The following is a 27,007-nucleotide window of genomic DNA, read 5'->3' on the forward strand; positions in this document are numbered from 1 at the left end:
GCTAGATTCAGTAGTACGATCTGGGCTCACTGCAACCTCCGCCTCCCCGGTCCAAGCGATTCTCCTGCCTCAGCCTCCCGATTAGCTGGGACTACAGGCACCCGCCACCACGCCCGGCTAATTTTTGTATTTTTAGTAGAGACAGGGTTTCACCATGTTGGCCAGGCTGGTCTCAAACTCCTGACCTCAGGTAATCTGCCTGCCTCAACCTCCCAAAGTGCTGGATAACAAGCATAAGCCACTGCGCTGGCCCATGTGCCCCTTTTCTATTGCTGCTGTAACAGCTCCTAGGAACTGAGGCCCTGGGCCCAACACCCCCAAGCTCACCTGGCATCAGATCCACCCAGGGAAGCCTGGAGATGCAGCCGCCTTAGGAAAGACCCTGAGCCAGAGGACCCAGCTGCACCCAGATTTCTGACCCACAGAAACTGGGAGACAATAAATGCTGTTGTTTTAAGCCACTATATTTTGGGATGGTTCGTACACAGCAATAGATAATACAGGCCACAAATGGCTTGATTCGATTCACTGGCTTTAAGGCTGTGTTGGCATAGGCTCGGGGAGGAGACTGCTGTCTTTTTGTCCCCCTCCCGCCTCCACACTGTACCTGAATGTGCACTGGCACAAGGGGCTGTGTGACCAGCTGGTGTGCTCTCTCCCAGCCATCTGGAGCTATCCCAGCCCCTCTCTGCCTGCCTTGAACGCCCCAAGACCTGGGAAGGAAAAAATAACATCACCTCCCTAGGAAAAAACCGCACCAAAGGAATCTCTGTCCACCTAAACCATACCGCTCCCTGAAAGACAGGAATGAGGAACTTTATCCTGGAGAAGGAAAAAATGGAAGAAACTAGTCCTGTGGTCAGGGCAGGACTTTTGGAGAGCACAAGGGCTTGACTCCATTCGCTGCCTAGTGGTTTCTAAGACGAGCAATATAATCTATGAAGGTGCAGGGATAAAATGTGATTTTACCTAAAAAAAAAAAAAAAAAGAGAGAGAGAGATATTAAGCTTTACAAATATCCCCCCTCCAGGCTGACCCCCAGGCCCCTCCTAGTCTGCCAGCCGGCCAACATCAGCTGAGCTCTGAGAAGAAAGCCCATGGTTGGGCCTGGTGGAGAGGGGCAGGCAGTGGTCACTGCAGGTATGTCCCCGGGCACTGCCATGGAGAAGAGGACATACTGGTTATATTAACTCTGTTCCTATTCACCAAAATTAATGCCTGCAAGTGGACAGGCGCAGACACTGTGGCAGAGAAACTGTAGTTCCAGACTAGCGTGTGAACCCGGGACCATGTTAAGGAAGTAGCCAAGCTGTTCTGCTCATGTGCCCAGTATGTCAGCCACTTTCATCAGTTTTGCTTTACCTCATAATAAAAGTTAGCAAGATAGGCCGGGCGCAGTGGCTCAAGCCTGTAATCCCAGCACTTTGGGAGGCCGAGACGGGCGGATCACGAGGTCAGCAGATCGAGACCATCCTGGCTAACACGGTGAAACCCCGTCTCTACTAAAAAATACAAAAAACTAGCCGGGCGTGGTGGTGGGCGCCTACAGTCCCAGCTACTCGGGAGGCTGAGGCAGGAGAATGGCGTGAACCTGGGAGGCGGAGCTTGCAGTGAGCTGAGATCCGGCCACTGCACTCCAGCCTGGGCGACAGAGCAAGACTCCGCCTCAAAAAAAAAAAAAAAAAAAGTTAGCAAGATAATTTGAAGTACAATGAAATTTGCTCTAAGTGTATATTTATGCTGGCAGGTAGCACCTGCAGGAAATTTATACATAAATTGTGTGTGTGCGTGGGTGGGGTGTGTGTGTGTGCACGCGCGCTATGGATCAATAGGACTTGATGGCATTTTCTAACCTGAATATCAAAGTCTGGGAACTACCAGCAGGACCCACCTGACCAGGGAGTACAGTGGGTCAAGAAAAGAGAAAAACAGGAAAACAAAATAAATTTATTCGTCCGCCTACACAGAACATTTTCCCTGAAGGAGAGTGTCCCTGGCACCTGGCCCAGCTTCCACAATGGAATGGATAGGCCCCTTCCCTCCTTTTACTCCCTAATTGGCCCGAAGCTTTTGAACAGACCCTCAAACCAAGCGGAGGAAGCCATGATGTGCCTTCTACCCCTGGAAGGTCACATTTGAAATTGGTGTCCCAATTTTAAAACATCCCAGCTGCCATAGGAGAGGCTCTTGGAAGTAGCCTCCAGCTCTTGACAAGGGCCCACACAGGCCACTGCCCCATCACGGGGGGCACACTGGGCCTGTGAGGAGGAAGGGCCTCGCTGCCTCCAGGATGTCCAGTTTGGGGTCCAGCGAGCGGCCAAGCCCCTCCAACACCATGATGGCAAATACAATGGAGGCAAAGTTGCTCTCAAGCTTTACCTGGAAGAGAAAAACAGAACAGTTCATCTCGGAACCTACTGATACAGGGACGTGTGTCCTGGATAATCACCTTGCTGTCCACTCTCAGCCTCCCTCAGACCTGCCCACGGGATGTTTACCATCTACCTGACATTCTCTTCTCTACGGCATCATCTCCCCAACCATCTCGTCTACTCGCCCAGCCTCCCATCTACTGGAAACACTAAGGAAAAATCTAGGGGTGCGGAATATACTTTTCTAGGTTTGTGTCCATTTGTGTGTATGAATGAATGACCAAATAAATCTTTCACACATATCCCAGACTCTGTACATTTAAATACAGGTCATTCTTCAAAACCTATGGTAACCTGTATGTATGTAGGTATATATGTATTTTATAGACAGGGTCTCACTGTCACCTAGGCTGGAGTGCATTGGCAAGATCACAGCTCACTGCAGTCTTGAGCCCCTGGACTTAATGGATCCTTCCGCCTCAGCCTCCTGAGACTGGGACTCTTTTGTAAACAGAAGGTCTTGCAATGTTGACGAGGCTGATCTCGAACTCCTGGCCCCAAGGAATCCTCCCACCTTGGCCGCCCCAAGTGCTGAGATTACAGGCAGGAGCCACGTCAGCTGGTCTACAATAGCCTTTTTAAGAGACAACACACAGGCTAGGCGCGGTGGCTCATGCCTGTGATCCCAGCACTTTGGGAGGCCGAGGTGAGTGGATCACGAGGTCAGGAGATCGAGACCATCCTGGCTAACACAGTGAAACCCTGTCTCTACTAAAAATACAAAACAATTAGCTGGGCATGGTGGCAGGCACCTGTGGTCCCAGCTACTCGGGAAGCTGAGGCAGGAGAATGGCGTGAACCCAGGAGGTGGAGCTTGCAGTGAACCGAGATTGCACCACTGTACCCCAGTCTGGGCAACAGAGTGAAACTGCATCTCAAAAAATAATAATAATAATAAGAGACAATACACAATTGACTGCTCAAACAGGGTACAGCTATCCCTTCGGAGCCAGATTAGTAGCAATAGCAATTGACATGGATTATTCAACTGTTCTTCAAAAGTATCATCATTAAACCCATTCTATAGAGAAAGAAGCTGTGGCTCAGAGAGGTTCAATGACTTGCTCAAGGCCACTAAGTGAGGAGGAATAGAGCCAGATTTAAACCTAGAAGAACAGGAATCTGCTTTTTAAGTGGACAGAAGCTCAGGAAATGGAAGGTTGAATCATGGGAAATACTCTTTGTTAGAAATTAAAAAGTATTTGTCTCCATTAAGGGCTGGAAGGTTGTCAGGGGTTGGGCCGATCTAGAAGCAGCAACATGTGGAGCCCAGGAGCAGCTTGTGGAGTTCCAGCCTGGCACACTGGCCACACAGGCTCCGGTCCAGGTGGGAACCCAGGGCTCCAACACCTCTGGGAATGCTTTCATTCTGAAGCTGGGTGGTGGGTTCTTGGTGTGGATTGGATTCCTTTACCTCTGTGTTACTGTCAAATACTTTATTTTTAAAAATTAAGTGCTACCTGAATAGATATTTCTTCTAAGGAAGATATATAAATGGCCAACTGGCATATGAAAAGATGTTCAACATCATGAATCAGTAGAGAAATGCAATCAAAACCACAATGAGACATCACCTCACACCATTAGGATGGCCACAAAAAACAAAATGACAACTGTTGGTGAGGATGAGAAAAACGACCCCTTCTGTACTATTGGTGGGCATATAAAATGGTACAGCTCCTATGGAAGTTCCTCAAAAACTAAAAACATACCATAGGATCCAGAAAACCCATTTTGGGGTATATGTTTAAAAATTGGAAAGCCAGAATACAATTTATAGACCTTACTGGCTACATTAAACATTTTTAAAAGTTTTCTAAAATTTGACAGTAGGATCTTGGAAAGGTATTTACACGTTCATGTTCACTGCAGCATTATTCACTATAACCGAGAAGTGGAAACAACCCAGTGAACATCAACAGAGTAACAGGTCGGGCGCGGCGGCTCACACCTGTAATCCCAGCACTTCGGGAGGCTGAGGCGGGCGGGTCACCTGAGGTCAGGAGTTTGAGACCAGCCTGGCCAACATGGCAAAACCCCATCTCTACTAAAAATACAAAAATTAGCTGGGCATGGTGGCGGGTGCCTGTAATCCCAGTTACTTGGGAGGCTAAGGCACGAGAATCGTTTGAATCCGGGAAGCAGAGGTTGCAGTGAGCCAAGATTGCACCACTGCACTCCAGCCTGGGCGAAAGAGTGAGACCCTGTCTCAAAAGGAAATCCTGTCACATGTTACAACATGGATGAAACCTGGGGACACTATATTGAGTAAAACAAGCCAATCACAAAAGGACAATATACTGTATAATTCCGCTTTTATGAAATATCTAGAGTAGCCAAAATCATGGAAACATAAAACAGCATGGTGGTTCCCAGGGCTGGGTGGAGAGGGGAATGGGGAGCTAGTCAATTTGCACAATGCTATACTATGCATCTGGAGAGGGTTGGGGGGTAAATTTTTTGTGTTTTTCATCACAATGAAAAATTTGTAAATGTTTTCAAACTTAAGTGCCTAGTGAAGTGCTTAGAATGCAGTAGCTGCCCTAGACCCTCTGTCTGCTCTTCCATCCTAGGAACAGCAGCAGCAAACACTCAAGGCCCCTCACCCACCATGCCCCAAACTATGTGGGGAGCAGATGTTCAGAGTGACCCACGGAGGCAGGAGGACCCAGCAGCAGGTGGGGGCTCGGCCCACGTGGCCACAAGTGAGCTGCTGGGCCTCTCAGCTTTGGTGCCTGCCTCTTGGAACACTGAGGAGATCAACTGGATACTAATAGATGTCATATAGCTAAGCGAGGTACCACAGGGCAAGCAGAGGGGGCCACAGCACAGCACTGTAAGTACAATCACCATGGCCTCTGCGGGCTGAGAACTGCTGGCACAGGTCAGCACTGCTGGGCGAAAGGGCTGACGGAAGCCTTTCCGCCTGCTCCAGGCCCCGTGCTCTCAGCTCCCAAGAGTGCACATCCATTCCTGTTCCTCTCTGAGCTACTCGCTAGCAATGGTTGAGGCTCTCCCCTAAGACTAAGGCAACACTTAAGCTGTTTTTACAACAGAACTTTGCCAAAGTTTTAGAAAGCATGAAAAAGTTTTTCACCAAAAACTAAAAACAAAAAACCCCACCAACAAAGCCAACCCAAGCTCTGGAGTTAGAGAGACAGGGGTCCAGACTGTGGCTTCACCATGCACAGGACATGGATAATTACTTAACCTCTGTCCTCCATCTCCTGATGGGGACAAAACAGTGGGGCTCCTACCCGCCTGTGGGACTGTCCTGACATTGAGCTGAGGTGTGTGGAAAGCACCTGGCCTCTCCCAGATGGTGAGCTTCACCAGTGGCAGCCCTAACTGCTCCCATCACTCCTGGGGGCCCTAACTGCTCCCGTCAGTCCTGAGGCACCCTTCGGTCTGTATCTCAGTTGAGTCCCAAGCGCATGGCTATTGCAGAGCACTGTGGGAGCAGCAGAGCCAGCACCTGGCCTGGGTCCTGGGTCCTATGACAAACCCTGGCTCTGCTGTGAGGTTGACCGGATGAGCTGCCCGCCTGTCCTCCAGCATACCCACTACAGGATGAAGGGGCCAGAGCAGACAGGAAGCTCTTTTCTGGCTCTTACTTCTATGTTATTATTCTTGCCAGCTGCTGCCATTTCCACGTAATGTTTCCTTCTTAGATTGTAGACCCTCAACAGATGCAATGGAAAAGGCCATCTTCCGACAAGGTCCTCCCTTCTCCACCTTCAACACTGCTTGCCCCTGGCCAGCAGCCTTAGTTTAAAGAGTGCCCGAGACTAGGCTCCATGACAAGGCAACAGAGGCAGCGCACAGGCTAAGATGAACCATGAGGCCAGCTCCCTCTAATGGACTGCAGCAGCCAGGCAGGGGCCATAACAGTCCCGCTAGGGTCTCTGAAAGCACCAGGACACGAGGCATGACCCTCTCAAGTGGACCCTGGACCCCAGGACTTCATTCCACCAGGAAAGAGCTAAGCATGACTTACATTAACACAAGCATCAAGAATGTGAACCAAGGAGGGAAAGACATGAAAAGCCAGAGGTAGAGGCTGTTTCTACATTTTAAAATACACTTTTCTACATTTAAATGTCACAGATACTTAGACTGCACTGACTTGACAGATACACAGACTAACTGTGCTACAAAGCACTTGTTACAAATGGCTTGTTACTAAAAATGCCTTCAAAATATATAATAGGCCGGGCGCAGTGGCTCATGCCTGTAATCCCAACACTTTGGGAGGCTGAGAAGGGTGGATCACCTGAGGTCAGGAGTTTGAGACCAGCCTGGCCAACATGGTGAAATCCCGTCTCTACTAAAAATACAAAAATTAGCCAGGCATGGAGGTGCGTGCCTATAATCCCAGCTACTCAGGAGACTGAGGCAAGAGACTCACTGGAACCCAGGAAGCAGAGGCTGCAGTCAGCCGAGATTGTGCCACTGCACTCCAGCCTGGGCAACAGAGTGAGACTGTGTCTCAAAAAAAAAAAAAAAACATATAATAGAAGCACCTCCCACCACCCTGTCCTCCCATCCCGCCCTGCCCCATCCCACCTTCCCCAGAGACCTCCCCTCTGACTGGCCCTCACCTTGTGAGTCATCAGCAACTTAAAGACACTGGAGAGAAGGCTGGACACATGAAGCTGGAAAAACAAAATAAAGGCTAATGCAGACCACAGAGGCTTCCAGAACCGATTCTTTCCTACCACCCACACACTCTCAGCCCCAGGATCCCACCCCACTCCCCCGCCAGGGCACACATACACCAGTGAGCACAAAAGGGACCATCTGACAAATTTGGAAAGGACTCCTCCAGCACAAGCCCAACTCCCACCTCAAGACTCGGTCACAGAGCCTTTGGAGGACAAGCCTTTGAGCCCCACCCACCCCATCCCTGAAGCAACCACAAAAATCACACCTGCCTATAATCCTAGCACTTTGGGAGGCCAAAGCGGGCGGATCACTTGAGGTCAGGAGTTCGAGACCAGCCTGGCCAACATGGTGAAACCCCATTTCTACTAAAAATATAAAAATTAGCCGGACGTGGTGGCGGATGCCTGTAATCCCAGCTACTCAGGAGCCAGAGGCAGGAGAATTTGCTTGAACCCGGGAGGTGGAGGTTGCAGCGAGCCGAGATTGTACCACTACACTCCAACTTGGGTGACACAGCAAGACTCCGTCTCAAAAAAATTTTAAAAAAAAATCACACCTGGATAGACTAGATCAGCAGGGCCAGCGTGCCAGTGGCCACTCCTTGTCTGACCCATTCCTGTTAATGTGGCCATGAACTTGGGGATAAAACAGTCACATTTGCTAGAACTGTGTGTAAAACACAAAGCAGGCTCTGGCTTGGGTTTAAATAAGGGACATGCGCATTGGGCACATCATTTGGCTGCTTGGAGACCACAGTCCTCCCTCCTGTGTGCTTGGCTGTCCCCAAATGAACAGCGACCCTGGATGAGGAAGGAGCTGCAGCCTCCTAAGTGGCACCGCACAAGCAGGCCCCTTGAGCCCCAGGAACTTCACCGGGCCTCCGCATGCCTGGAAGATGTGAGGTGGTTCTTTTTTTGCTTTAACACTCACACCCCTCATAAAGAGGTCTCCCTTAGACCCAGGATCTGCTCTGCCCCAGGCCAGGTATGGACACCCCGGCCCCTGTTCCACAAGTGACCTGCCCACCTTCTCCAGGGTGATGGTGTTCTTCCTGGCCTGGGTCACCAGCGTGGCCATCTCGGTTTTGAACCCCTCCACGTCCCTGCACTCGCTGGCCCGGGCATGATGCAGGATCAGCTCAGCCACTCTCTGGCCCTGAAAGATGCAACAGAAAAGGGTCTTGGAGTGGAGCGAGCATAAACCTGGATGCGGTGCCCAGGCATCTTTCTCATCTCAGCAGCTCCACCCTGACTTTTCTGGCATCTTGCTTTTGGCTCTTCCTCCTCGGGCTGTGACTTTTTCCCTTTGCCCAAACCCACAGGGGGGAATGCCCCCACCCCTGCTGCACTGCACCTCAGTGCTTAACCTTGGCCCAGGGGACACTTTCAAACCAACTTCAGGCCCCAGCTTTGGATTTGCCCTCTCAGAGGCAGGGACTGCCCTGCATTTTGCTGTTTTAATCCCAACATTTTGGGAGGCCGAGGCAGGTGGATCACCTGCGGTCAGGAATTCAAGGCCAGCCTGACCAACATGGTGAAACCCCATCTCTGCTAAAAATACAAAAGTTAGCCGGGCGTGGTGGTAGACGCCTGTAATCCCAGCTACCTGGGAGGCTGAGGCAGGAGAATTACTTGAACCTGGGAGGTAGAGGTTGCAGTGAGCTGAGATTGTGCCACTGCACTCCAGTCCGGGCGACAGAGTGAGATTCCATCTCAAAAAAGTAATTAATTAATTAATTTTTTTTTTAAAAAGTTCTCTTTTTTCCAGCATTTTTCTTGCTGGAGAATTCTTTGCCAGCCGGCCAGAGCGTCTCCTCACAGTCACCCTCGATGTAGTGCTTTCACTTGACTCTGCAGAGGCCTTGCCGAATGCCTTTTCTCTAAATAATCATTCTCAACCACTGCAGCCCCTCAGAATTACAGGGGAGGCTGCAAAAACTACTCATGTCCCCACATCGGACGTGCCAGCATGCTGTGCCCCACGTAGAGGCTGTGTTCTCTATGCTGTTGCATCTCACCAGCCTGCCACCTTGAAGCAGGTAGCATACACCAAGGGCAGCCATAATCTGGTCAAGAAGCCAGCGTTCCTGGTGACCAGCTGGATGTTTGCTGGAGAAGGACCAGAAATTACTAACACGAAACAGCACTTGTTTATTCCCATGGTCCCAAACCATTTGCCACTCAGAACTGGCCTGATTCACACCCAACACCTGCTAACAAAAGCCCCGTAAGGGCAGCCTAGCCTCCTGTCCTCCTGCCTCCCTCCACTCGTTTCCGGCAGGCTGGCAAGTGTGAGCATTGATAAGAATGACTGGGCTAATGAGACCTGTCCTGTGTCAAGACAGAGGCATTCCGGCCAGGTGCAGTGGCTCACACCTGTAATCCCAGCACTTTGGGACGCTGAGGCAGGCGGATCACCTGAGGTCAGGAGTTCGAGATCAGCCTGGCCAACATGGTGAAACCCCATCTCTACTAAAAATACAAAAAGTAGCCAGGCATGGTGGCATGTGCCTGTAATCCCTGCTACTCAGGAGGCATGGCAGGAGAATTGCTTGAATCCAGGAAGTGAAGGTTGCAGTGAGCCGAGATCACGCCACAGCATTCCAGCCTGGGTGACAGAGCGAGACTCTGTCTCAAAAAAAAAAAAAAAAGACAGAGACAGAGGCATTCCCCAGAGTACAAAAGATCTGCCCTCCACCCAGCCTATAGTCCTAGCTACTCAGGAGGCTGAGATGGGAGGATGGCTTGAGCCCAAGGCAGCCTGCGCAATATAGCAAGACCCCATCTCCATTAATTTTTTGAAACTTTAAAATAAAAACAAGGTCTCTCTCTGTCACCCTGGCTGGAGAGCAGTGCAATCCTAGTTCACCACAGCCTCGAACTCCTGAGCTCAAGCGATTCTCCCACCTCAGCCTCCCAAGTAGCTGGGGCCACAGGCGCACACCACCAAGCCTGGCTTTTTCTTTTTTTTTTTGAAATGGAGTCTCGCTCTTTCACCCAGGCTGGAGTGAAGTGGCCTGATCTCAGCTCACCGCAACCTCTGCCCCTGGAGTTCAAGTGATTCTCCTGCCTCAGCCTCCTAAGTAGCTGGGATTACAGGCGCACGCCACCATGCCCGGCTAATTTTGTATTTTTGTAGAGACCATGTTGGCCAGGCTGGTCTCGAACTCCTGACCTCAGGTGATCCACCCGCCCTGGCCTCCCAAAGTGCTGAGATTACAGGCATGAGCCACTGTGCCCGGCCTATTTTCTTATTTTTTATAGAGACAGGGTGTCACTATGTTGCTCAGGCTGGCCTTGAACTCCTGAGCTCAAGCAATCCTCCCGCCTCAGGCTTCCAAAGTGCTGGGATTACAGGTCTGAGCCACCATGCCTCACCAACTTTTTTAATTTAAAAAAATTCACCCCAACTTCTGTGGTCCCAGTGAGTCTCACCTGCCCCATTACCACAGCCATGAAAACTGCCCGGAAATTCCTCAGGTCAGAGGCCTGCAGCTCCGCCACAATGCCAGCATCCAGCAGCACCAGTCGCAATGGGCACAGGGAAGATGGCACGGCCACCACCAGAGTGTCACAGACGTCCGCCTGCTGCAGCTGCGCCTCCCGACTCGAGGACAAGCTGTCGGCACCCTGGACCAGGATGTTTCCAGGGTGAAGGTCTGCATGCACAAAGTTATCCACAAATATCTGGAAGGAGATCACACTGCTCATGAGTGAGTCACCCCTACAGCACCACCAAGCCACACAGAAAGAAAGTTGCTGGGTGACAATAAATTCCCAGCAATCTATCAGCCATAAAGAGGTGCACTTCCTAAAGACCTTTCTTGTTTAGATGTCAACTCAGAATTTGTACAGGATGAGCTAAGTTAAAGTTTTCAAAAGAAAAATTATTTTCAAAGCATTTTATATTATAAAGGGGCTGGTCTCAGTGGCTTTACACCTATAATCCCAGCACTTTGGGACGCTGAGGCAGGCGGATCACCTGAGGTCAGGAGTTCGAGATCAGCCTGGCCAACATGGTGAAACCCCATCTCTACTAAAAATACAAAAAGTAGCCAGGCATGGTGGCATGTGCCTGTAATCCCTGCTACTCAGGAGGCATGGCAGGAGAATTGCTTGAATCCAGGAAGTGAAGGTTGCAGTGAGCCGAGATCACGCCACAGCATTCCAGCCTGGGTGACAGAGCGAGACTCTGTCTCAAAAAAAAAAAAAAAGACAGAGACAGAGGCATTCCCCAGAGTACAAAAGATCTGCCCTCCACCCAGCCTATAGTCCTAGCTACTCAGGAGGCTGAGATGGGAGGATGGCTTGAGCCCAAGGCAGCCTGCGCAATATAGCAAGACCCCATCTCCATTAATTTTTTGAAACTTTAAAATAAAAACAAGGTCTCTCTCTGTCACCCTGGCTGGAGAGCAGTGCAATCCTAGTTCACCACAGCCTCGAACTCCTGAGCTCAAGCGATTCTCCCACCTCAGCCTCCCAAGTAGCTGGGGCCACAGGCGCACACCACCAAGCCTGGCTTTTTCTTTTTTTTTTTGAAATGGAGTCTCGCTCTTTCACCCAGGCTGGAGTGAAGTGGCCTGATCTCAGCTCACCGCAACCTCTGCCCCTGGAGTTCAAGTGATTCTCCTGCCTCAGCCTCCTAAGTAGCTGGGATTACAGGCGCACGCCACCATGCCGGCTAATTTTGTATTTTTGTAGAGACCATGTTGGCCAGGCTGGTCTCGAACTCCTGACCTCAGGTGATCCACCCGCCCTGGCCTCCCAAAGTGCTGAGATTACAGGCATGAGCCACTGTGCCCGGCCTATTTTCTTATTTTTTATAGAGACAGGGTGTCACTATGTTGCTCAGGCTGGCCTTGAACTCCTGAGCTCAAGCAATCCTCCCGCCTCAGGCTTCCAAAGTGCTGGGATTACAGGTCTGAGCCACCATGCCTCACCAACTTTTTTAATTTAAAAAAATTCACCCCAACTTCTGTGGTCCCAGTGAGTCTCACCTGCCCCATTACCACAGCCATGAAAACTGCCCGGAAATTCCTCAGGTCAGAGGCCTGCAGCTCCGCCACAATGCCAGCATCCAGCAGCACCAGTCGCAATGGGCACAGGGAAGATGGCACGGCCACCACCAGAGTGTCACAGACGTCCGCCTGCTGCAGCTGCGCCTCCCGACTCGAGGACAAGCTGTCGGCACCCTGGACCAGGATGTTTCCAGGGTGAAGGTCTGCATGCACAAAGTTATCCACAAATATCTGGAAGGAGATCACACTGCTCATGAGTGAGTCACCCCTACAGCACCACCAAGCCACACAGAAAGAAAGTTGCTGGGTGACAATAAATTCCCAGCAATCTATCAGCCATAAAGAGGTGCACTTCCTAAAGACCTTTCTTGTTTAGATGTCAACTCAGAATTTGTACAGGATGAGCTAAGTTAAAGTTTTCAAAAGAAAAATTATTTTCAAAGCATTTTATATTATAAAGGGGCTGGTCTCAGTGGCTTTACACCTATAATCCCAGCACTTTGGGGGGCCAATGAAGGAGGGTCACTTGAGCCCAGGAGTTCAAGATTACAGAGAGCTATGATCATGCCACTGCACTCCAGCCCGGGTGACACAGCAAGACCCTGTCTTGTAAAAATAAATAAATAAGGCCGGGTGTGGTAGCTCACGCCTGTAATCCCAGCACTTTGGGAGGCTGAGGTGGGTGGATCACTTGAGGTGAGGAGTTAAAGACCAGCCTGGCCAACAAGGTGAAACCTCGCCTCTACTAAAAATACAAAAATTAGCTGGGCATGGTGGCACATGCCTGTAAATCCCAGCTACCAAGCAGAGGCAGGGCAGGAGAATGGCTTGAACCTGGGAGGCAGAAGTTGGAGTGAGCCGAGATCGTGCCACTGCACTCCAGTCCGGGCAACAGAGCGAGACTCCGTCTCAAAAAATATGTAATAAAAATAAATAAAATAAAAAGCCTAAGGCCAAACTGCATTTGAAATGCCTTATTTTTACCTTATGAGTTGAATCATTAATATTCTAACTAAAATAATTAGCTACTTATTAAAGACTTTCGGCCGGGTGTGGTGGCTCATGCCTGTAATCCCAGCACTTTGGGAGGCTGAGGTGGGTAGATCACGAGGTCAGGAGATTGAGACCATCCTGGCTAACATGGTGAAACCCCGTCTCTACTAAAAATACAAAAAAAAATTAGGCGGGCACGGTGGCGGGTGCCTGTGGTCCCAGCTACTCGGGAGGCTGAGGCAGGAGAATGGCGTGAACCCGGGAGGCAGAGCTTGCAGTGAGCCAAGATCACGCCACTGCACTCCAGCCTGGGCGACTGAGCAAGACTCCATCTCAAAAAAAAAAAAAAAAAGATTTTCCCCAAACCTCTATGTTCTTAAAACTCATAGAACTGCATTTCTTTAAAAACAGCTCATAAATCAGACTTTCCCTCCATTACTTCAACCTGTCCACATCAGTGAGGTGTGAGAGCGAGTGCCACTAGCAGCCACATGCACACAGAGCCCTTCTCTGGAGGAGGACACAGTTCTCAGGACATACTGGCATGCAGAATTGAAAGGGCAGGAAGGACACAGCTTTGAACCTGCTAAACTGGACAGCAACCCCCAGGGATTGTGTTGGATTCAGGCATGGCTTGTGGAACAGGAATCAGCCTCCAATAATCAGTCATCTCGGAGGTCAGAGAAACCCCAGCAATCCTTCCACAGGAGATGAGAGGAGAGACCAAGGCAGGAGCAGAACAGCTGCTGGTGGACGGGCTCTCGGGACTGCTTCCAGCTGACACGGGGCCCCAAGCACCGTGGATCCCTCCTCCCTGTAGATCCAGGCCATAGACCCCATCCCTCATGGAGGCAGACCATGAAGGGACTGTCCTAATCCAGATTGTAGCTTTGGTAGGGATAAGGGAAGCTGCTACCCATGTGAAAATCCTGGGACCTCGGGGGCTGGAACCTGCACACCTGCAGGACATGGTCACCAAAGGCTGGGCTGACCCTCCAGCAAGGCTAGCGCCTCCTAAGTAGGTCACTAATCTTGGCCCTGGTATACTTTTTTTTTTTCTTTCTGAGACTGAGTCTCACTCTGTTGCCCAGGCTAGAGTATAATAGTCTGATCTCGGCTCACTGCAACCTCCACTTCTTGGGTTCAAGCGATTCTCCTGCCTCAGCCTCCCAGGTAGCTGGGACTACAGGCAGGCACCACCACACCTGGCTAATTTTTTGTAGTTTTAGTAGAGACGGGTTTCACCACGTTGGCCAGGCAGGTCTCAACTCCTGACCCCAAGTGATCTGCCCGCCTCAGCCTCCCAAAGTGCTGGGATTATGGGAGTGAGCCATCATGCCTGGCCTGGCCTGGTATACTTTTAAAAATTCACTGAGCATAATTTAAGATCTATGCACTTTATAGAATGTTGCTGTAATTCAGTTTGTTTGGTTTCTTTTTAAGTTTCTGAATCTTCTGGAACCTTGCCTTCAGCTCCACCCAGGGTCTCATGCCCTGATCCTGACCCCAAAACTGGAGGCCTCTCATCCTCTCTCCTCTCCTGGTGCTGCTTTGTGCCGCTTCTCCCCTGGCTACATCCCTCTTGTGCCCCTTGGAGCCCTGTTCCTGTGGACAAAGTCCTCTTGCCACTAGGTTCTAACTGCAACTACTGAATTGAAACCTGGGTGTGCCTCAACAATCCTGCTTCTCCAGGAGCCAGAGGGGTGGGAGCTGCTGACTCCCCATCTCACAGGCCCTGGGATGGAGTGGAGTTGGGGTTGGACAGGAGTCACCTGAGCCTATCCCTGCAACGGCTCTCAGCCTTCTGCACGTGCGTGCGTGCTGTCAGCCTGCAGGACTCCACCAGTTCTGAGCACCCCTGCTGCAGGGACTCCAAATGTGCCACCACCCACAGCTCCATCTCTGACTCCTCAATTCATTCTCCAGCTCTCACCACATGCCTGGGTCCTCGCTACCATGATTCCTTGCCTCTGAGACCTAGGTATTCTTCCTCCCTATCCACCTCGACCCTGTCGCCCATTCCTGTCATCCATCCCTTCAACCACTGTCCTCCGTCCCAACCACCAGAAAGACCAGACCCCCAACAATCTAAGATCTTCTTCCTCTGCTCCTGCATAGGGGCTGCTAACAATGCTGGGTCACAATTACTACCAATAAAGGCACCATAACTAGCGTGGCTTAGGACTCACAGCGGCTTCTTAGGAATTTCCACTCCTTCAACCATCATGCGGACCCTATGAGGAAGGCACTTATCCTCTTTTGAAAGATAAGAAGCCTGAGGACAAAGGTTAAGTAACTTGCCCCAGACACTCCTCTCTGCCCCCAGCTAGTAAGCTGGAAGCTGAGATTTGAACTCAAAACAAATCCTGCTCTGGGCTCCAGCTCCTAATCCCCAGGCTACACTGCAGATAGGCAAAATACCCCTGTGCCTCTCCAACACCAACATGGCTTGCCCCTCCTGACGACCATCCACATTTTCCAAGTAGCTCTTTCTAGTCCCAGGGCAGCAGTTTCAAACCTCTCTATTCTCTTTAAACCTCCTCTCCCACAACCCTCTGCATCCTACTCTCAGCAGAAAACAATGGCCCCTCTTAGTTCACAAGGAAACAGAAGGTTTCCCATGGACGCACCATCAAATCCTGTCCCTGTGCCTGTAAGTTTCTCCATCCCTCCAGCCCAGGGTTTCTCAGTCTATTGCTGGGGTGGGGACGGCCGTCCCTGCACTCTGGGGTGGTAAGCTCCTGGCTTCTTCCCAACAGGTGCCAGTAGCACCCCCGACCCCCAACTATAACAACCAAGAATGTCTCCAGACATCGCCAGGTGTCCCCTGGTAGACAAAACCACCCTGTTGTAAACCACGGCTCTGGCCTTTGTGAAACAAAGAATGCCCTCCTGATGCAGCCAGGCCCTTCTTCAGCTGGGGGGCCTTCAGAATCCTCACTGGTAGATACAGGAAAGACAAAACCTACCAAGAGTTCTTAGGAGGTGGAAACACTTGAACATGTTCAAATGCCAAGAATCAAAATCTACCTTCTGGCTACCCTGACTCTCGTCTCACCCTCCCGCTCCAACTCCATGAAGCGGACATGAGGTTGTGACATTAGGGCATTCCTCAGCATAAAAACCTCCTATGGCTTTTTATGGTTTTTTGTTTTTGTTTTTGTTTTTTTAGATGGAGCTCTGTCGCCAGGCTGCAGTGCAGTGCCGTGATCTCGGCTCACTGCAGTCTCTGCCTCCTGGGTTCAAGCAATTCCCCTGCCTCAGCCTCCCGAGTAGCTGGGACTACAGGCATGCACCACCACGCCTGGCTAATTTTTTGTATTTTAGTAGAGACGGGGTTTCACCATGTTGGCCAGGATGATCTCTATCTCCTGACCTCGTGATCCACCTGCCTCGGCCTCCCAAAGTGCTGGGATTACAGGCTTGAGCCACTATGTCCAGCCTTTTTTTTTTTTTTTTTTTTTTGAGACAGAGTCCCACTGTGTCTCTGAGGTTGGAGTGCAGTGGCATGATTTTGGCTCACTACAACCTCCACCTCCTGGGCTCAGGTGATCGCACCTCAGCCTCCCGAGCAGCTGGGACTAAAGGTATGCTGCTACCACGCCCGGCTAATTTTTGTTTTTTGTTTTTTTTTGTAGTGACAGGGTTTCGAAATGTTGCTCAGGCTGGTCTCAAACCCCTGGGCTCAAGCAATCTCCCCGCCTCAGCCTCCTGAAGTGCTGGGATTACAGGCATGAGCCACTGCGCCCACCCAAAACTCTCCTATGTCCTAATCTGGGCACTGGGATGCTTTTTAAAAATTCACTAAGCATCATTTAAGATCTGAGTACCTTCTATTTAAATATTATTGGAATTCAATTTTTTAAAGTTAAGGGTAAAAAGCTTCAAAATGAACTTATCTGCCCTTGGATTAAAGTCCAAACTCTTTCATATATTTACTAGACCCTTCATGATCAGGCCCCTTTCACCTCCTCAGCCTCAGCAATCACTGCCCCCTCCTTCAAACTCTCTTCCAAGCCATACTAAGTGCTTTCGTCTCTCCAAAGGCATCATGCAGTAGCTCACCCCAGGTCTCAGCAAAGGCTGTTCTCTCTGGACAACTCCCTGCCGCCTGTCCTTATGCAGTGACACCTAGACCTTCACACTGCAGCCGAGATGGAGCCACTTCCTGAGTGAATCCCTGGGTTAGCACAAACCCCTCCGAAATGACCCTTTGGCACCCTGCACCTATCCCTATAAATTAGTGACTTAGTCGTAGCCTGTCTTCCCAAGGAACAGTATGTCATGAGCATTGTAATTGTGTCTATTTTGCTCACTACTGTAATCCCAGCCCTTAATTCAGTGCTTGGCACCTAGCAGGTGCTCAATAAACATGTGCTGAACAAATGAGCAAAGCAGCATTTAAAATATGATATTGTCTCAGCTATTCGCTAAACTACAGGCAATGCTGGCAGAACTGGGTCATGGTCACCCTTCTTCCCACAGCACACAGAGCCTGAGCCACTGACAAAGTACTTAAGAGGCTGGGGCACAGTGGCTCATGCCTGTAATCCCAACATTTTGGGAGGGAGGCCAAGGTGGGAGAATCGCTTGAGCCCAGGAGTTCAAGACTCCTCTGGACAACATAGTGAGACCCTGCCCCTACAAAACAATTTTTAAAATCAGCCAGGCTTGGTGGCTCATGTTTGTAGTCCCAGCTACTCAGGAGGCTGAGGAGTGAGGAGGGAGGATCACCTGAGCCCAAGAGGTTGAGGCTGTAGTGTGTGGAGATCTTGCCACTGCACTCCAGCCTGGGCAACAGAACGAGACCCTATCTTAAAAAAGGAAAAAAAAAAAAGTGCTTCACAGACACCATGGACATATGGCCATTTATGTTAGCCTCCACTCTTTCTAGACCAGACTTTCTCAACCTGGTGGCTTGCTGCTTGGCTCTCCTTCCCACCCAGATAGCCAGAGTCCCAGCCCACTCCCCATCTGCAAGCTGAACACATGCTGGGCCTGAGACCGCTCCAACTATGAGCTCACCATCTTCAGGAGCATGTTGATCCCCAGCCGTGCGATCTTCTTCTTCAAGTCCACAGGAATTCCTGCCTGCTGGTAACTGGACACAGGCACACTCTCCTTCAGAAAGACCAGAGAGAGAACAGCTTAATCCCAGCCAGTTTGTGATGCCAGCTCCTCCTCCCACGTGGCACTATAGCACTGACTTCTCACTGATTAGGAAGTAACCCAAAGAGTTCTTCCTTTCCTAGAACTCATCTGTCATTCAGCCATGTGCAGTGGCTCACACCTGTAATCCTAGCACCTTGGGAGGCCAACATGGGTGGATCGCTTGAGCCCAGGGGTTCAAGACCAGCCTGGACAACATGGTAAAACCCCATCTCTACAAAAAATAGCCATGTGTGGTGGTGCACAACTGTGGTCCCAGCTACTCAAGAGGCTGAGGTGGAAGAATCACCTCAGCTCGGAAAGTCACGGCTTCAGTGAGCTGAGATTGTGCCACCGCACTCTAGCCAGAGTGACAGGGACTCTGTCTCAAAAAAAACAAAACAAAAATCTGTCATCGACACATTGATTTGAACTTCTTTACATTCCTTCCTATAACAGCTATCAGAAGGAAGACAAGTCACATAGGTTTATTGGAAAGGAAACCTATTAACTCTGCTACTGAAGATAAGAGATGTGATGTCCTGAAAAGATAGGGGTGGGCACCAGAGAATTGGTTTCTGGGCAAGAATCAGCCAGTAGGGATCTGGGCAACATAAGGAGACCCCATCTCTACAAAAAAAAAAAAAAAAAGTAGCCAGGTGTAGTGGCTAACACCTATAATCCTAGCACTTTGGGAAACCAAGGCAGGAGGATCGCTTGAACTCGGGAGTTTGAGACCAGCCTAGGCAACAGGGTGAAACCCAGGCTCTACAAAAAAATACAAAAGTTAGTCAGACATGGTGGCTCATGCCTATGGTCCCAGCTACTTGGGAGGCTGAGGTGGAAGGATCACTTGAGCCCAGGAGGTGGAGGCTGCAGTGAGCCAAGATCATGCCACTGTACCACAGCCTGGGCAACAGAGCAAGACCTTGTCTCAAAAAAAATAAAAAATTGTCAAAACAACCCATGGAGATAGATCTTGTTATCCCTAATTAACAAATAAAAGAATCAAAGCCCAGAGAAGTTAAGCAGCTTGCTCAAGTTCACACAGCTAGGAACACTGTGTGGTTCACGTCACGTTCATGAGATTCCCTGAATCTCATATCACCATCTATAAAGAGGAGGCTGGGCTGGGTGCAGTGGCTCATGCCTGTAATCCCAGCACTTTGGGAGGCCGAGGCGGGCAGATCACTTGAGGTCAGGAGTTCGAGACCAGCCTGGCCAACGTGGCAAAACTCCATCTCTACTAAAAAATACAAAAATTAGCCAGGTGTGGTGGCGCGCACCTGTAATCCCAGCTACTTGGGAGGCTGAGGCACGAGAATCACTTGAACCTGGGAAGTGGAGGTTGCAGTGAGCTGAGACTATGCCACTGCACTCTAGCCTGGGCTTCAGAGAGAAGGCTGAACTAGAGTAGAGGATAGCTAGGGCAAGTGAGATGACACAAGGTTGTTCAGCACTTTCTCTGTGCCCAGCTCCCCATTTTGCATTCAGTGTGTCATTTACTCCTGAGACAATCCTCTAAGGCAGGTCACTAGCTAATAAAATGGGAGAGTAGATTTTCAAATCTAGGAGGTCGGGCCATACCCAGTGCTCTCAGCTACCTCACTACAACACTACCTCCCCCCGAGGCCAACACGTCCCAGCTCCTCACAATGTTACCACACAAATCCCATCCTCTCTCCAGACTGAAGCCTTTCTGTGGGCTGGAGACAACCCCACTGCAAGTGGCAAGCGAAAGGTATGGCCAGGCAAAGCCACTACTCTTACTTCATACGTTTCCACCAAGACTTCCCTGGTGACAAAGGGGCGCAGAGGGGTGGGGAACTTGACGGCTTTCACATTCTGGAAGTTGACCTGGAAGTGTTCTAGATTCTGAGCTTCGTAACGCAGGTCAATCTACAGAGAAATGAACAGAAAGGATGAGGGCTAGTCTGGGCACAGTCACACTGACATCTGCAGTGCCAAGGAGCTGGCAAGTCATGAGATCCACCGCACCTTCCCCACCAGCTTGCCCCACAGGACTTGTCCAGAAACTCAGGAGGCAACATCCGTGGGCTACAGCCTGCCCCAACAATCCCAGATCTCTGTGTGAACTCCTGGAGGCTGCAGACAGCAGGTGCCTTGGTGGGCTTTGGGCTGCACTGCTTCTCCACTACTCTCACCCTTACCACCCATCTGCCTCACACCAGCCCATGGGTCCCTTCTCCATCTCCCTGGGATCTGGCTTCTCTAGGCCCAGCCCCCAGCCCTCTCTTTCCATGAGGGCCAGCATGCTGTAGCCACTTCCACACATGGCTCCCCATTTCACAGCAGCTCTCCACCCACCGCATCAACATTGCCACTGCTACTCTCCCCAACCACCACTCAACAGACCGAAAGGACCAGTTCCAGGTTTATCATCAACCTCTGTGGGCATCCGGGGCTGGTGCTGCTGCTGACCTGGCTCTTCGTGGCGGCTCTTCCTCTGGCACCTGCCCTTCACTGTCCCGGCGTCCCTGCTGCCTCTCACTGTCCTGTCTTGGCCGTGTCTCCTGTACCCCCAGGAGCTGATGTCCTTTCTCCTGACTGAAGTCAGCATGTGTGCCCCCTTGACATCTACCAAGCCCTCAGCCGGTGTCTCTGACAGCACATTGATCCCCAGGTCGGACCTCAATGGCAGCCTCCAGAGTGACATATCCAACGACACCTGGATGTGGCCCGGTGGGAGCCCAGAGACCCAATGGAATTTCCCTTCACCATCCCCACACATTCAGTCACCTTTGAGTCCCCAGATCACGCCTTCTCTCTTCCCCTCCATGCACAGCAATGGCCCAGTGCCATCAAGTCTACAGACCTCACCGCCCTCAGATCAGTCCCTCTCCCACAATGCCACTCCCAAGGCACATGCCCTCAGGTCCCATCACCTGAGCACAAACAGAGGTGCCTCGGGTGTGCTCCTTGACCCATCCTTCCTCTCCAATCCATCACCTGCATGGTGAAGTCTGCACGCCTTAGAATGGCATCCAGGTGGGTCATGATTTGGCCCCTACTTCTCTGTCCAGGTCTATCTCTCATGGCACTTTCCCCTTCCTTTTACCACCCAAGACCTGGCCTCACCCAACTCCACAGAGTGCTCGACATCCCAGAGTGGCTAACACCCCCAGCTCTCCTCTGGCTTCTTTACTGCCTCTAATTGGAATGTTATTCCCCAACTTGGTCCAACTGCAAACACGAGTCACCTTTCAATACGCAGCTCAAGCCAAGGACACCAACCACGTCCTCCACTGAGCCCTGCTGAACCATGCTCAGGTTCAGCCAGGCTCAGGTTCATTGCTTCCAGGGCCTCCCTCAGATAGCAGATGGCTCAATCCTTGACTTAAAATTGCATAGTATTTGCATATAACCTATGCATATCCTCCCACATACTTTACATCATCTCTAGATTATTTATAATACCTAACACAATCTAAACGCTCTGTAAATCATTGTTAAACTGCATTGTTAAGGGAATAATGCAAGAAAAAAAAAGTCTGTACATGTTCAATACAGATGCAACTATCGTATACCTAACTACATTTTTTTATTGAATCCAGGGATGCACAACCCATGGACAGAGGGCTAATTGTCTTTCTTTTTTTTTTTAGATGGAGTCTTGCTCTGTTGCCCAGCCTGGAGTGCAAAAGCGTGATCTTGGCTCACTGCAACCTCCACCTCCTGGGTTCAAGTGATTCTCCTGCCTCAGCCTCTCGAGTAGCTGGGATTACAGATGTGTGCCACCATGCCCAGCTAATTTTTGTGTTTTTAGTAGAGACAGTGTTTCGCCATGTTGGCCAGGCTGGTCTTGAACTCCTGACTTCAAGTGATCCACCTGCCACTGCCTCCCAAAGTGCTAGGATTATAGGTGTGAGCCACTATGCCTGGCCCTGACTCTCTTTCTTAAGGATAGGAAAGCTCACTTGTTTTCTTTGTTTACCAGCTTCTAACAGAGTTTGTTTTTTGTTTTTTTTTAGATGGGGTCTCACTCCGTCACCCAGGCTGGAGTGCAGTGGCGTGATCATGGTTCACTGCAAACTCTGCCTCCCAGATTCAAGCGATTCTCCCACCTCAGCCTCCTGAGTAGCTGGGCTACAGGCAAGCGCCGCCTGGCTAATTTTTTGTATTTTTGGTAGAGATGAGGTTTCACCATGTTGCCCAAACTGGTCTCAAACTCCTAACCTCAAGCAATCCAGCCACCTCAGCCTCCCAAAGTCCTGAGATTACAGGCATGAGCCACCGCACCCAGCCCTAACAGAGATTTTAGTCACTATTACATAAACTTATAAATGAATGGAGAGACACTCACACACTATATCCAGACCCACAACTCTAAGGTTTCCAGCCTGGGAACGTGATGGGACTACTGAGAGATGGAGAGAGGCTTAGTAGGAAGAGCTGATTTTTAAGGCAAATGGGGTGTAATTCAGAGACGTGAGTTTGAAGTGATGGAACCACATGATGTCTGTCAGACTTCTGCAAGGGGAACTAAAACTCCAATGAGTGGGAGGACTGAGAGGAATTAATGCAGAGATGATTGTTGGAATTGATGCCATTTTCTCTGTTTTAATTTGCTTTTATTATCAAATTACATTGCTCTGTAGCTATGAATGTTTGTGTCCTCCCAAAATTCCTGTGTTGAAATGCTAAGCCCTAAGGTGATGGTACTAGGAGATGGGGCCTTTAGGTGATTAGGTCATGAGAGCAGACCCTGCATGAATGGATTAGTGCCTTTACACAAGGGACCCAAGACAGACCCCTTACCCCTTCCACCGTGTGATGACACAGAAGGTGCCAATTATGAACCAGAAAGTGAGGCCTCACCAGACACCAACTCTGCAGATGCTTTGATCTAGAATTTTCAGCCTCTAGAACCTCGAGAAATACATTTCTGTTGTTTGTAAGCTACTTAGTTTATGGTATTCTGCCCGAACAGACTGAGACTTTCTAAACATTAGAATGAATCCCTAGGACTTGAAATCTTAACTCAGAGGCTCTAAACAAAGACTCGGCAGGTTGCTTCTGAAAACCTGCCAATTTCTGCACTACCCAACAAGGAGCCAACAGGTGCCTACATGGAGCCCTGATCCTCAGTGTGTTTGCTAAGTCTGTATCCTTATACAAATGTCCCAAGGGCCCTGAGCATGAAGGAGGCCCTTGTTGACTCAATTTGCCCTGGAATCAAAGCAGAACAAAGGCACAGTGTGTGACTTTGCTAATTATTTTCTCACTCTGGAGTCAGTGATTATGGCAGAAATAATGCTAGATGCTCTCTACCAGAATCATTTCCTTTTCCTCCCTGGCACAAAGGAAGACTGTGTTTCCCAAGCTCACAGTTACACTGGGCCCATGCAGTTAAAGCTCTGATCAGTCAACAGGGAAGAAGCGATGTTTGCCACTTCCAGGCCTGGCCACAAAATCTCTTATGTGACCCTGCATGGCCTCTCCCTTCAATCCACACTGACCCCAGATGACACATGTTGAAGGAGGCAGTGCCAAACTTGGGAAGAAATTGAGTCCCCTGAAACTAGGGAGTAGAGATTCCTCTCTTGACCGGGCACGGTGGCTTAGGTCTGTTATCTCAGCACTTTGGAAGGCGGAGGAGGGAGAATGGCTTGAGCCCAGGAGTTCGAGATCAGCCTGGGCAACATGGCAAGACCCTGTCTCTATTTTTAAAATAATAAAATAAAGAGCTCCCTTTCTCTGCCTCAGTTCACTTGCATAGAACTTTGTTTTTTGTTTTTATTTTTCTTTTGAGATGGAGTCTCGCTCTGTCGCCCAGGCTGGAAGTGCAGTGGCGTGATCTCAGCTCCCTGCAACCTCCGTCTCAGGTTCAAGCAATTCTCATGCCTCAGTCTCCTGAGTAGCTGGGATTACAGGCATGCACCACCACGCCCAGCTAGTTTTTGTATTTTTAGTAGAGACAGTGTTACACCATGTTGTCCAGGTTGATCTCGAACTCCTGGCCTCAAGTGATCAACCCGCCTCAGCCTCCCAAAGTGCTAGGATTACACGCATGAGCCACTACTCTCGGCCAGAACTTTGATATGAGCAAAAAATTAACTCATTGCATTAAGCCACTGAGATTTGGGTGTTCTCTGTTTTATCAGCTAGTGTTACCAGCTCTAACACATCATATGAGCTATGACATACCGGAAAATTATTCATTCATTTACTAAGCAGCAGCTAATGGCAAGAACTATGTTAGGTGCTATTTACAGCTGAGGGGAGGAGAACTCACCTGTTGGACCATCAGCTTCTCAAATTCCTCCACAATCTCAGGCAAGCTAAGCCACTTGATGCCTGGCAAAAGTCCGAGGACTCGGCTGCCAATCTTCATTAGCAGCAGGTCCATATGCACCTGAGCAAGCAGGCCAGGGTGTAACACCTGTGGGAAAGAGGAATCATGAGACAGGAGGAGAAATCTGCTGGACACATTTTACCCAGCCACGGCTGGGTCCCACCATCCAAGGAAGAGCCAGGTGGCTTCTCATCAAAGGAAAGAGAATGTGGTCCTGACTTCCAAGCAGCTACTTCACTCCAGACCCAGTTCATTTTCCTCTATCAGATTATTCACAGCGCCACTTCAAGCCAATAAATGAAACAGCTTGCATGAAATAAGCTCTCAGATATTGGTAAGGCAAATAGAAATAAACGTGGGGGCCATTTGCATGGCGGGTGTTTCTGATCTAGGAAAGCTCAGTGGAGAGGTGAGCTGTGAGCTCTCAGAGCACTTACTTTCACTGCCACCGGGATGAGGTGACCTGGCTCAAGTTGGTGGCCAGGGACCTGAGCCTGAGACACCCCTGCATTTGATCCAACCAGGTCAGCTTTAGGGAGGAGCAGCCTTTCTAGAAACGACTGGTCTGCGAGATTTCCTGGAGGTTTCCGGACCTTTCCAAGGTATCCAAAGAGCTCTCTCAGGCCCCCGACTGCCCCAGCATCTGGGAAGGTGGGCAGACAGGAGGCCCTGCCAAGTCTCCGGACGCTGTCAGTCTCCAGGAAGGCAATGTTGGCGTATGCTTTGTACACCTGGGCCACGCAGCCTGAGCCCACAGGTTCCCGGTTCTCAAAAGAGAGGATGCTCCCCCAGTCCTCCCCAAAAGCCTGCCGAAGGAAGCGGTCAGTGTGAGCCCACGGGTGGGGGGTCACTCGGACATGCAGCTTGGAAAACTGGGCACAGAAAGCCTCGGAAAATAGATCGCGCCGGGTGCTGGCCCACTGGCCCAGTTTGATGTAGGTTGGGCCTGAGGTCTCGGTGGCTTTCAGAAGCAGGTGGAGCCAGAGGGTGGAGACGCTGGGAGCCAGGTAGGTGAGGGGGTAGAGGAGAAGGAGGGGGAAGAATTTCACCAACAGAGCGCCGGCGCGAAGCCAGAGGCGGAGATGCAGGAAGACGCCGCCCAGAGGTCCCGCTCGGTGGAGGCTCTCAGCGAGCCCCGCGCCGGCCGCTGCGCTGCAGCGGACCCTTTGCCGACCCACGACGTCAGTGGCCCCCTCACCCACGTCCCCGCACACGGAGACGACCTTGGGCAAAGTACCCAGCAGAAGCCAGCAGAGCCTGGCATCGCGAGGGCACTCGGAGGGCCTCAGGAGGCTGAGTCCCTGTCTGAGCTCGAAGCACCTCAGGTGCGACAGGCAAACCCTGACGGAGACGCGCCAGGGCGCCACCATCCTCCCGAGGCCCGCGGCCCAAGCAGCCCGCCCTCCACTTCAGGGGCGCCCGCTCAGGCGAGGCTGCGGTGAAGCCGAAGCCCGGCCCTGCACCCGCGGGCGGAACTGTCCATCCGAGCCGGCTCCGCGCCCCGCTCCCGCCCGCACCTCGCCGGGCCTCAGGCCGGAGGCCCGCGCCCCGCCTGACACCCGCCGGCCGCGCCAAGCCGCACGGAAGGGGCTGTCAGAAGGCACCAACTGCGGAACGGGAGGAGCCAGGACCCACGCGAAGCCAGGCCCCCGGCGCGCGCGACCTGAGCGAGGGGGCCGCGCGGGCGGAGGCAGGGGCCGGGCAGCCGCAGGGTCACCGCGCGTCCAGGCGCCAGCGCGAGATAACTGGGGAGGCGGGCACCAGCCCACGGCGCGGGCGCAGCGTTGGGGGCGGAGCGTGGAGAGCGGGAGGCGCGTCGGGGGCGGAGCCTCGGGGGCGGGCGGGGGTGCAGGTGAAGGGAACTGAGGCACCGAGGGCTGTGGTGGAGGGGAGGGGCGCGGGAGACGGGTGGGACGAGTTCGGCCACTGGGTTGAAACCGCCATTGCAAAATTACAACAGATAATGAAAGAGATCTAACCTAACCAACTCCATCTTCCTTCTAACCTGCAAGCTGTCCTTGTTCATTCCTGGGCGTAGGCTGAACTAACTTTGGGAGGAACTTAGTTTATACTTTATAGTTTAAAACAAAGACGATAACAGCCCTTTCTTAAAACAAACCTCCTTCTTGCCTGGGGAATAGACTGTCTTTGTAGGACTAACAAATTAACCACAAGATTAGAAAGTATGGTTTAGGAGTCCGGCAGCTGGAGGCTGCAAGATTCTGACCCTCCCTAAACTGCTCATAAGATCAGCGCTCAAGATATTTTGCAGACCCTGCCCTTGATGGATCAATGACACCTCCCAGATAGATAAACCGGGTCATCTGATCTTGGGCCCCCCACTCGGGAACTAACTTAGCGCAAGAGGACAGCTTCAATTCCCTAAGATTTCATCTCTGACCCAACCAGTCAGCACTCTCCACTCATTGGCCTTCC

General features: G+C 51.0%; 1 protein-coding gene across 1 annotated transcript; it reads right to left on the reverse strand.

Moving 5' to 3' along the window:
- Window positions 1–1,927: 1,927 nt before the first annotated feature.
- On the reverse strand, window positions 1,928–26,326 carry ADCK2 (aarF domain containing kinase 2). The gene is made up of 8 exons (XM_033192270.1): window positions 25,009–26,326; window positions 24,512–24,658; window positions 20,026–20,154; window positions 18,133–18,228; window positions 12,094–12,345; window positions 8,124–8,252; window positions 7,034–7,087; window positions 1,928–2,379 (listed from the first exon to the last, which is right to left on the reverse strand). Exons 1-8 carry the CDS (start codon window positions 25,939–25,941, stop codon window positions 2,239–2,241), a joined length of 1,881 nt encoding a protein of 626 aa, XP_033048161.1. The 5' UTR covers window positions 25,942–26,326; the 3' UTR covers window positions 1,928–2,238.
- Between the last annotated feature and the right edge of the window lie 681 nt (window positions 26,327–27,007).

Source organism: Trachypithecus francoisi, unplaced genomic scaffold (genome assembly GCF_009764315.1).
Source record: "Trachypithecus francoisi isolate TF-2019V2 unplaced genomic scaffold, Tfra_2.0 Lachesis_group4, whole genome shotgun sequence".
NCBI classification, from domain to species: Eukaryota; Metazoa; Chordata; class Mammalia; order Primates; family Cercopithecidae; genus Trachypithecus; species Trachypithecus francoisi.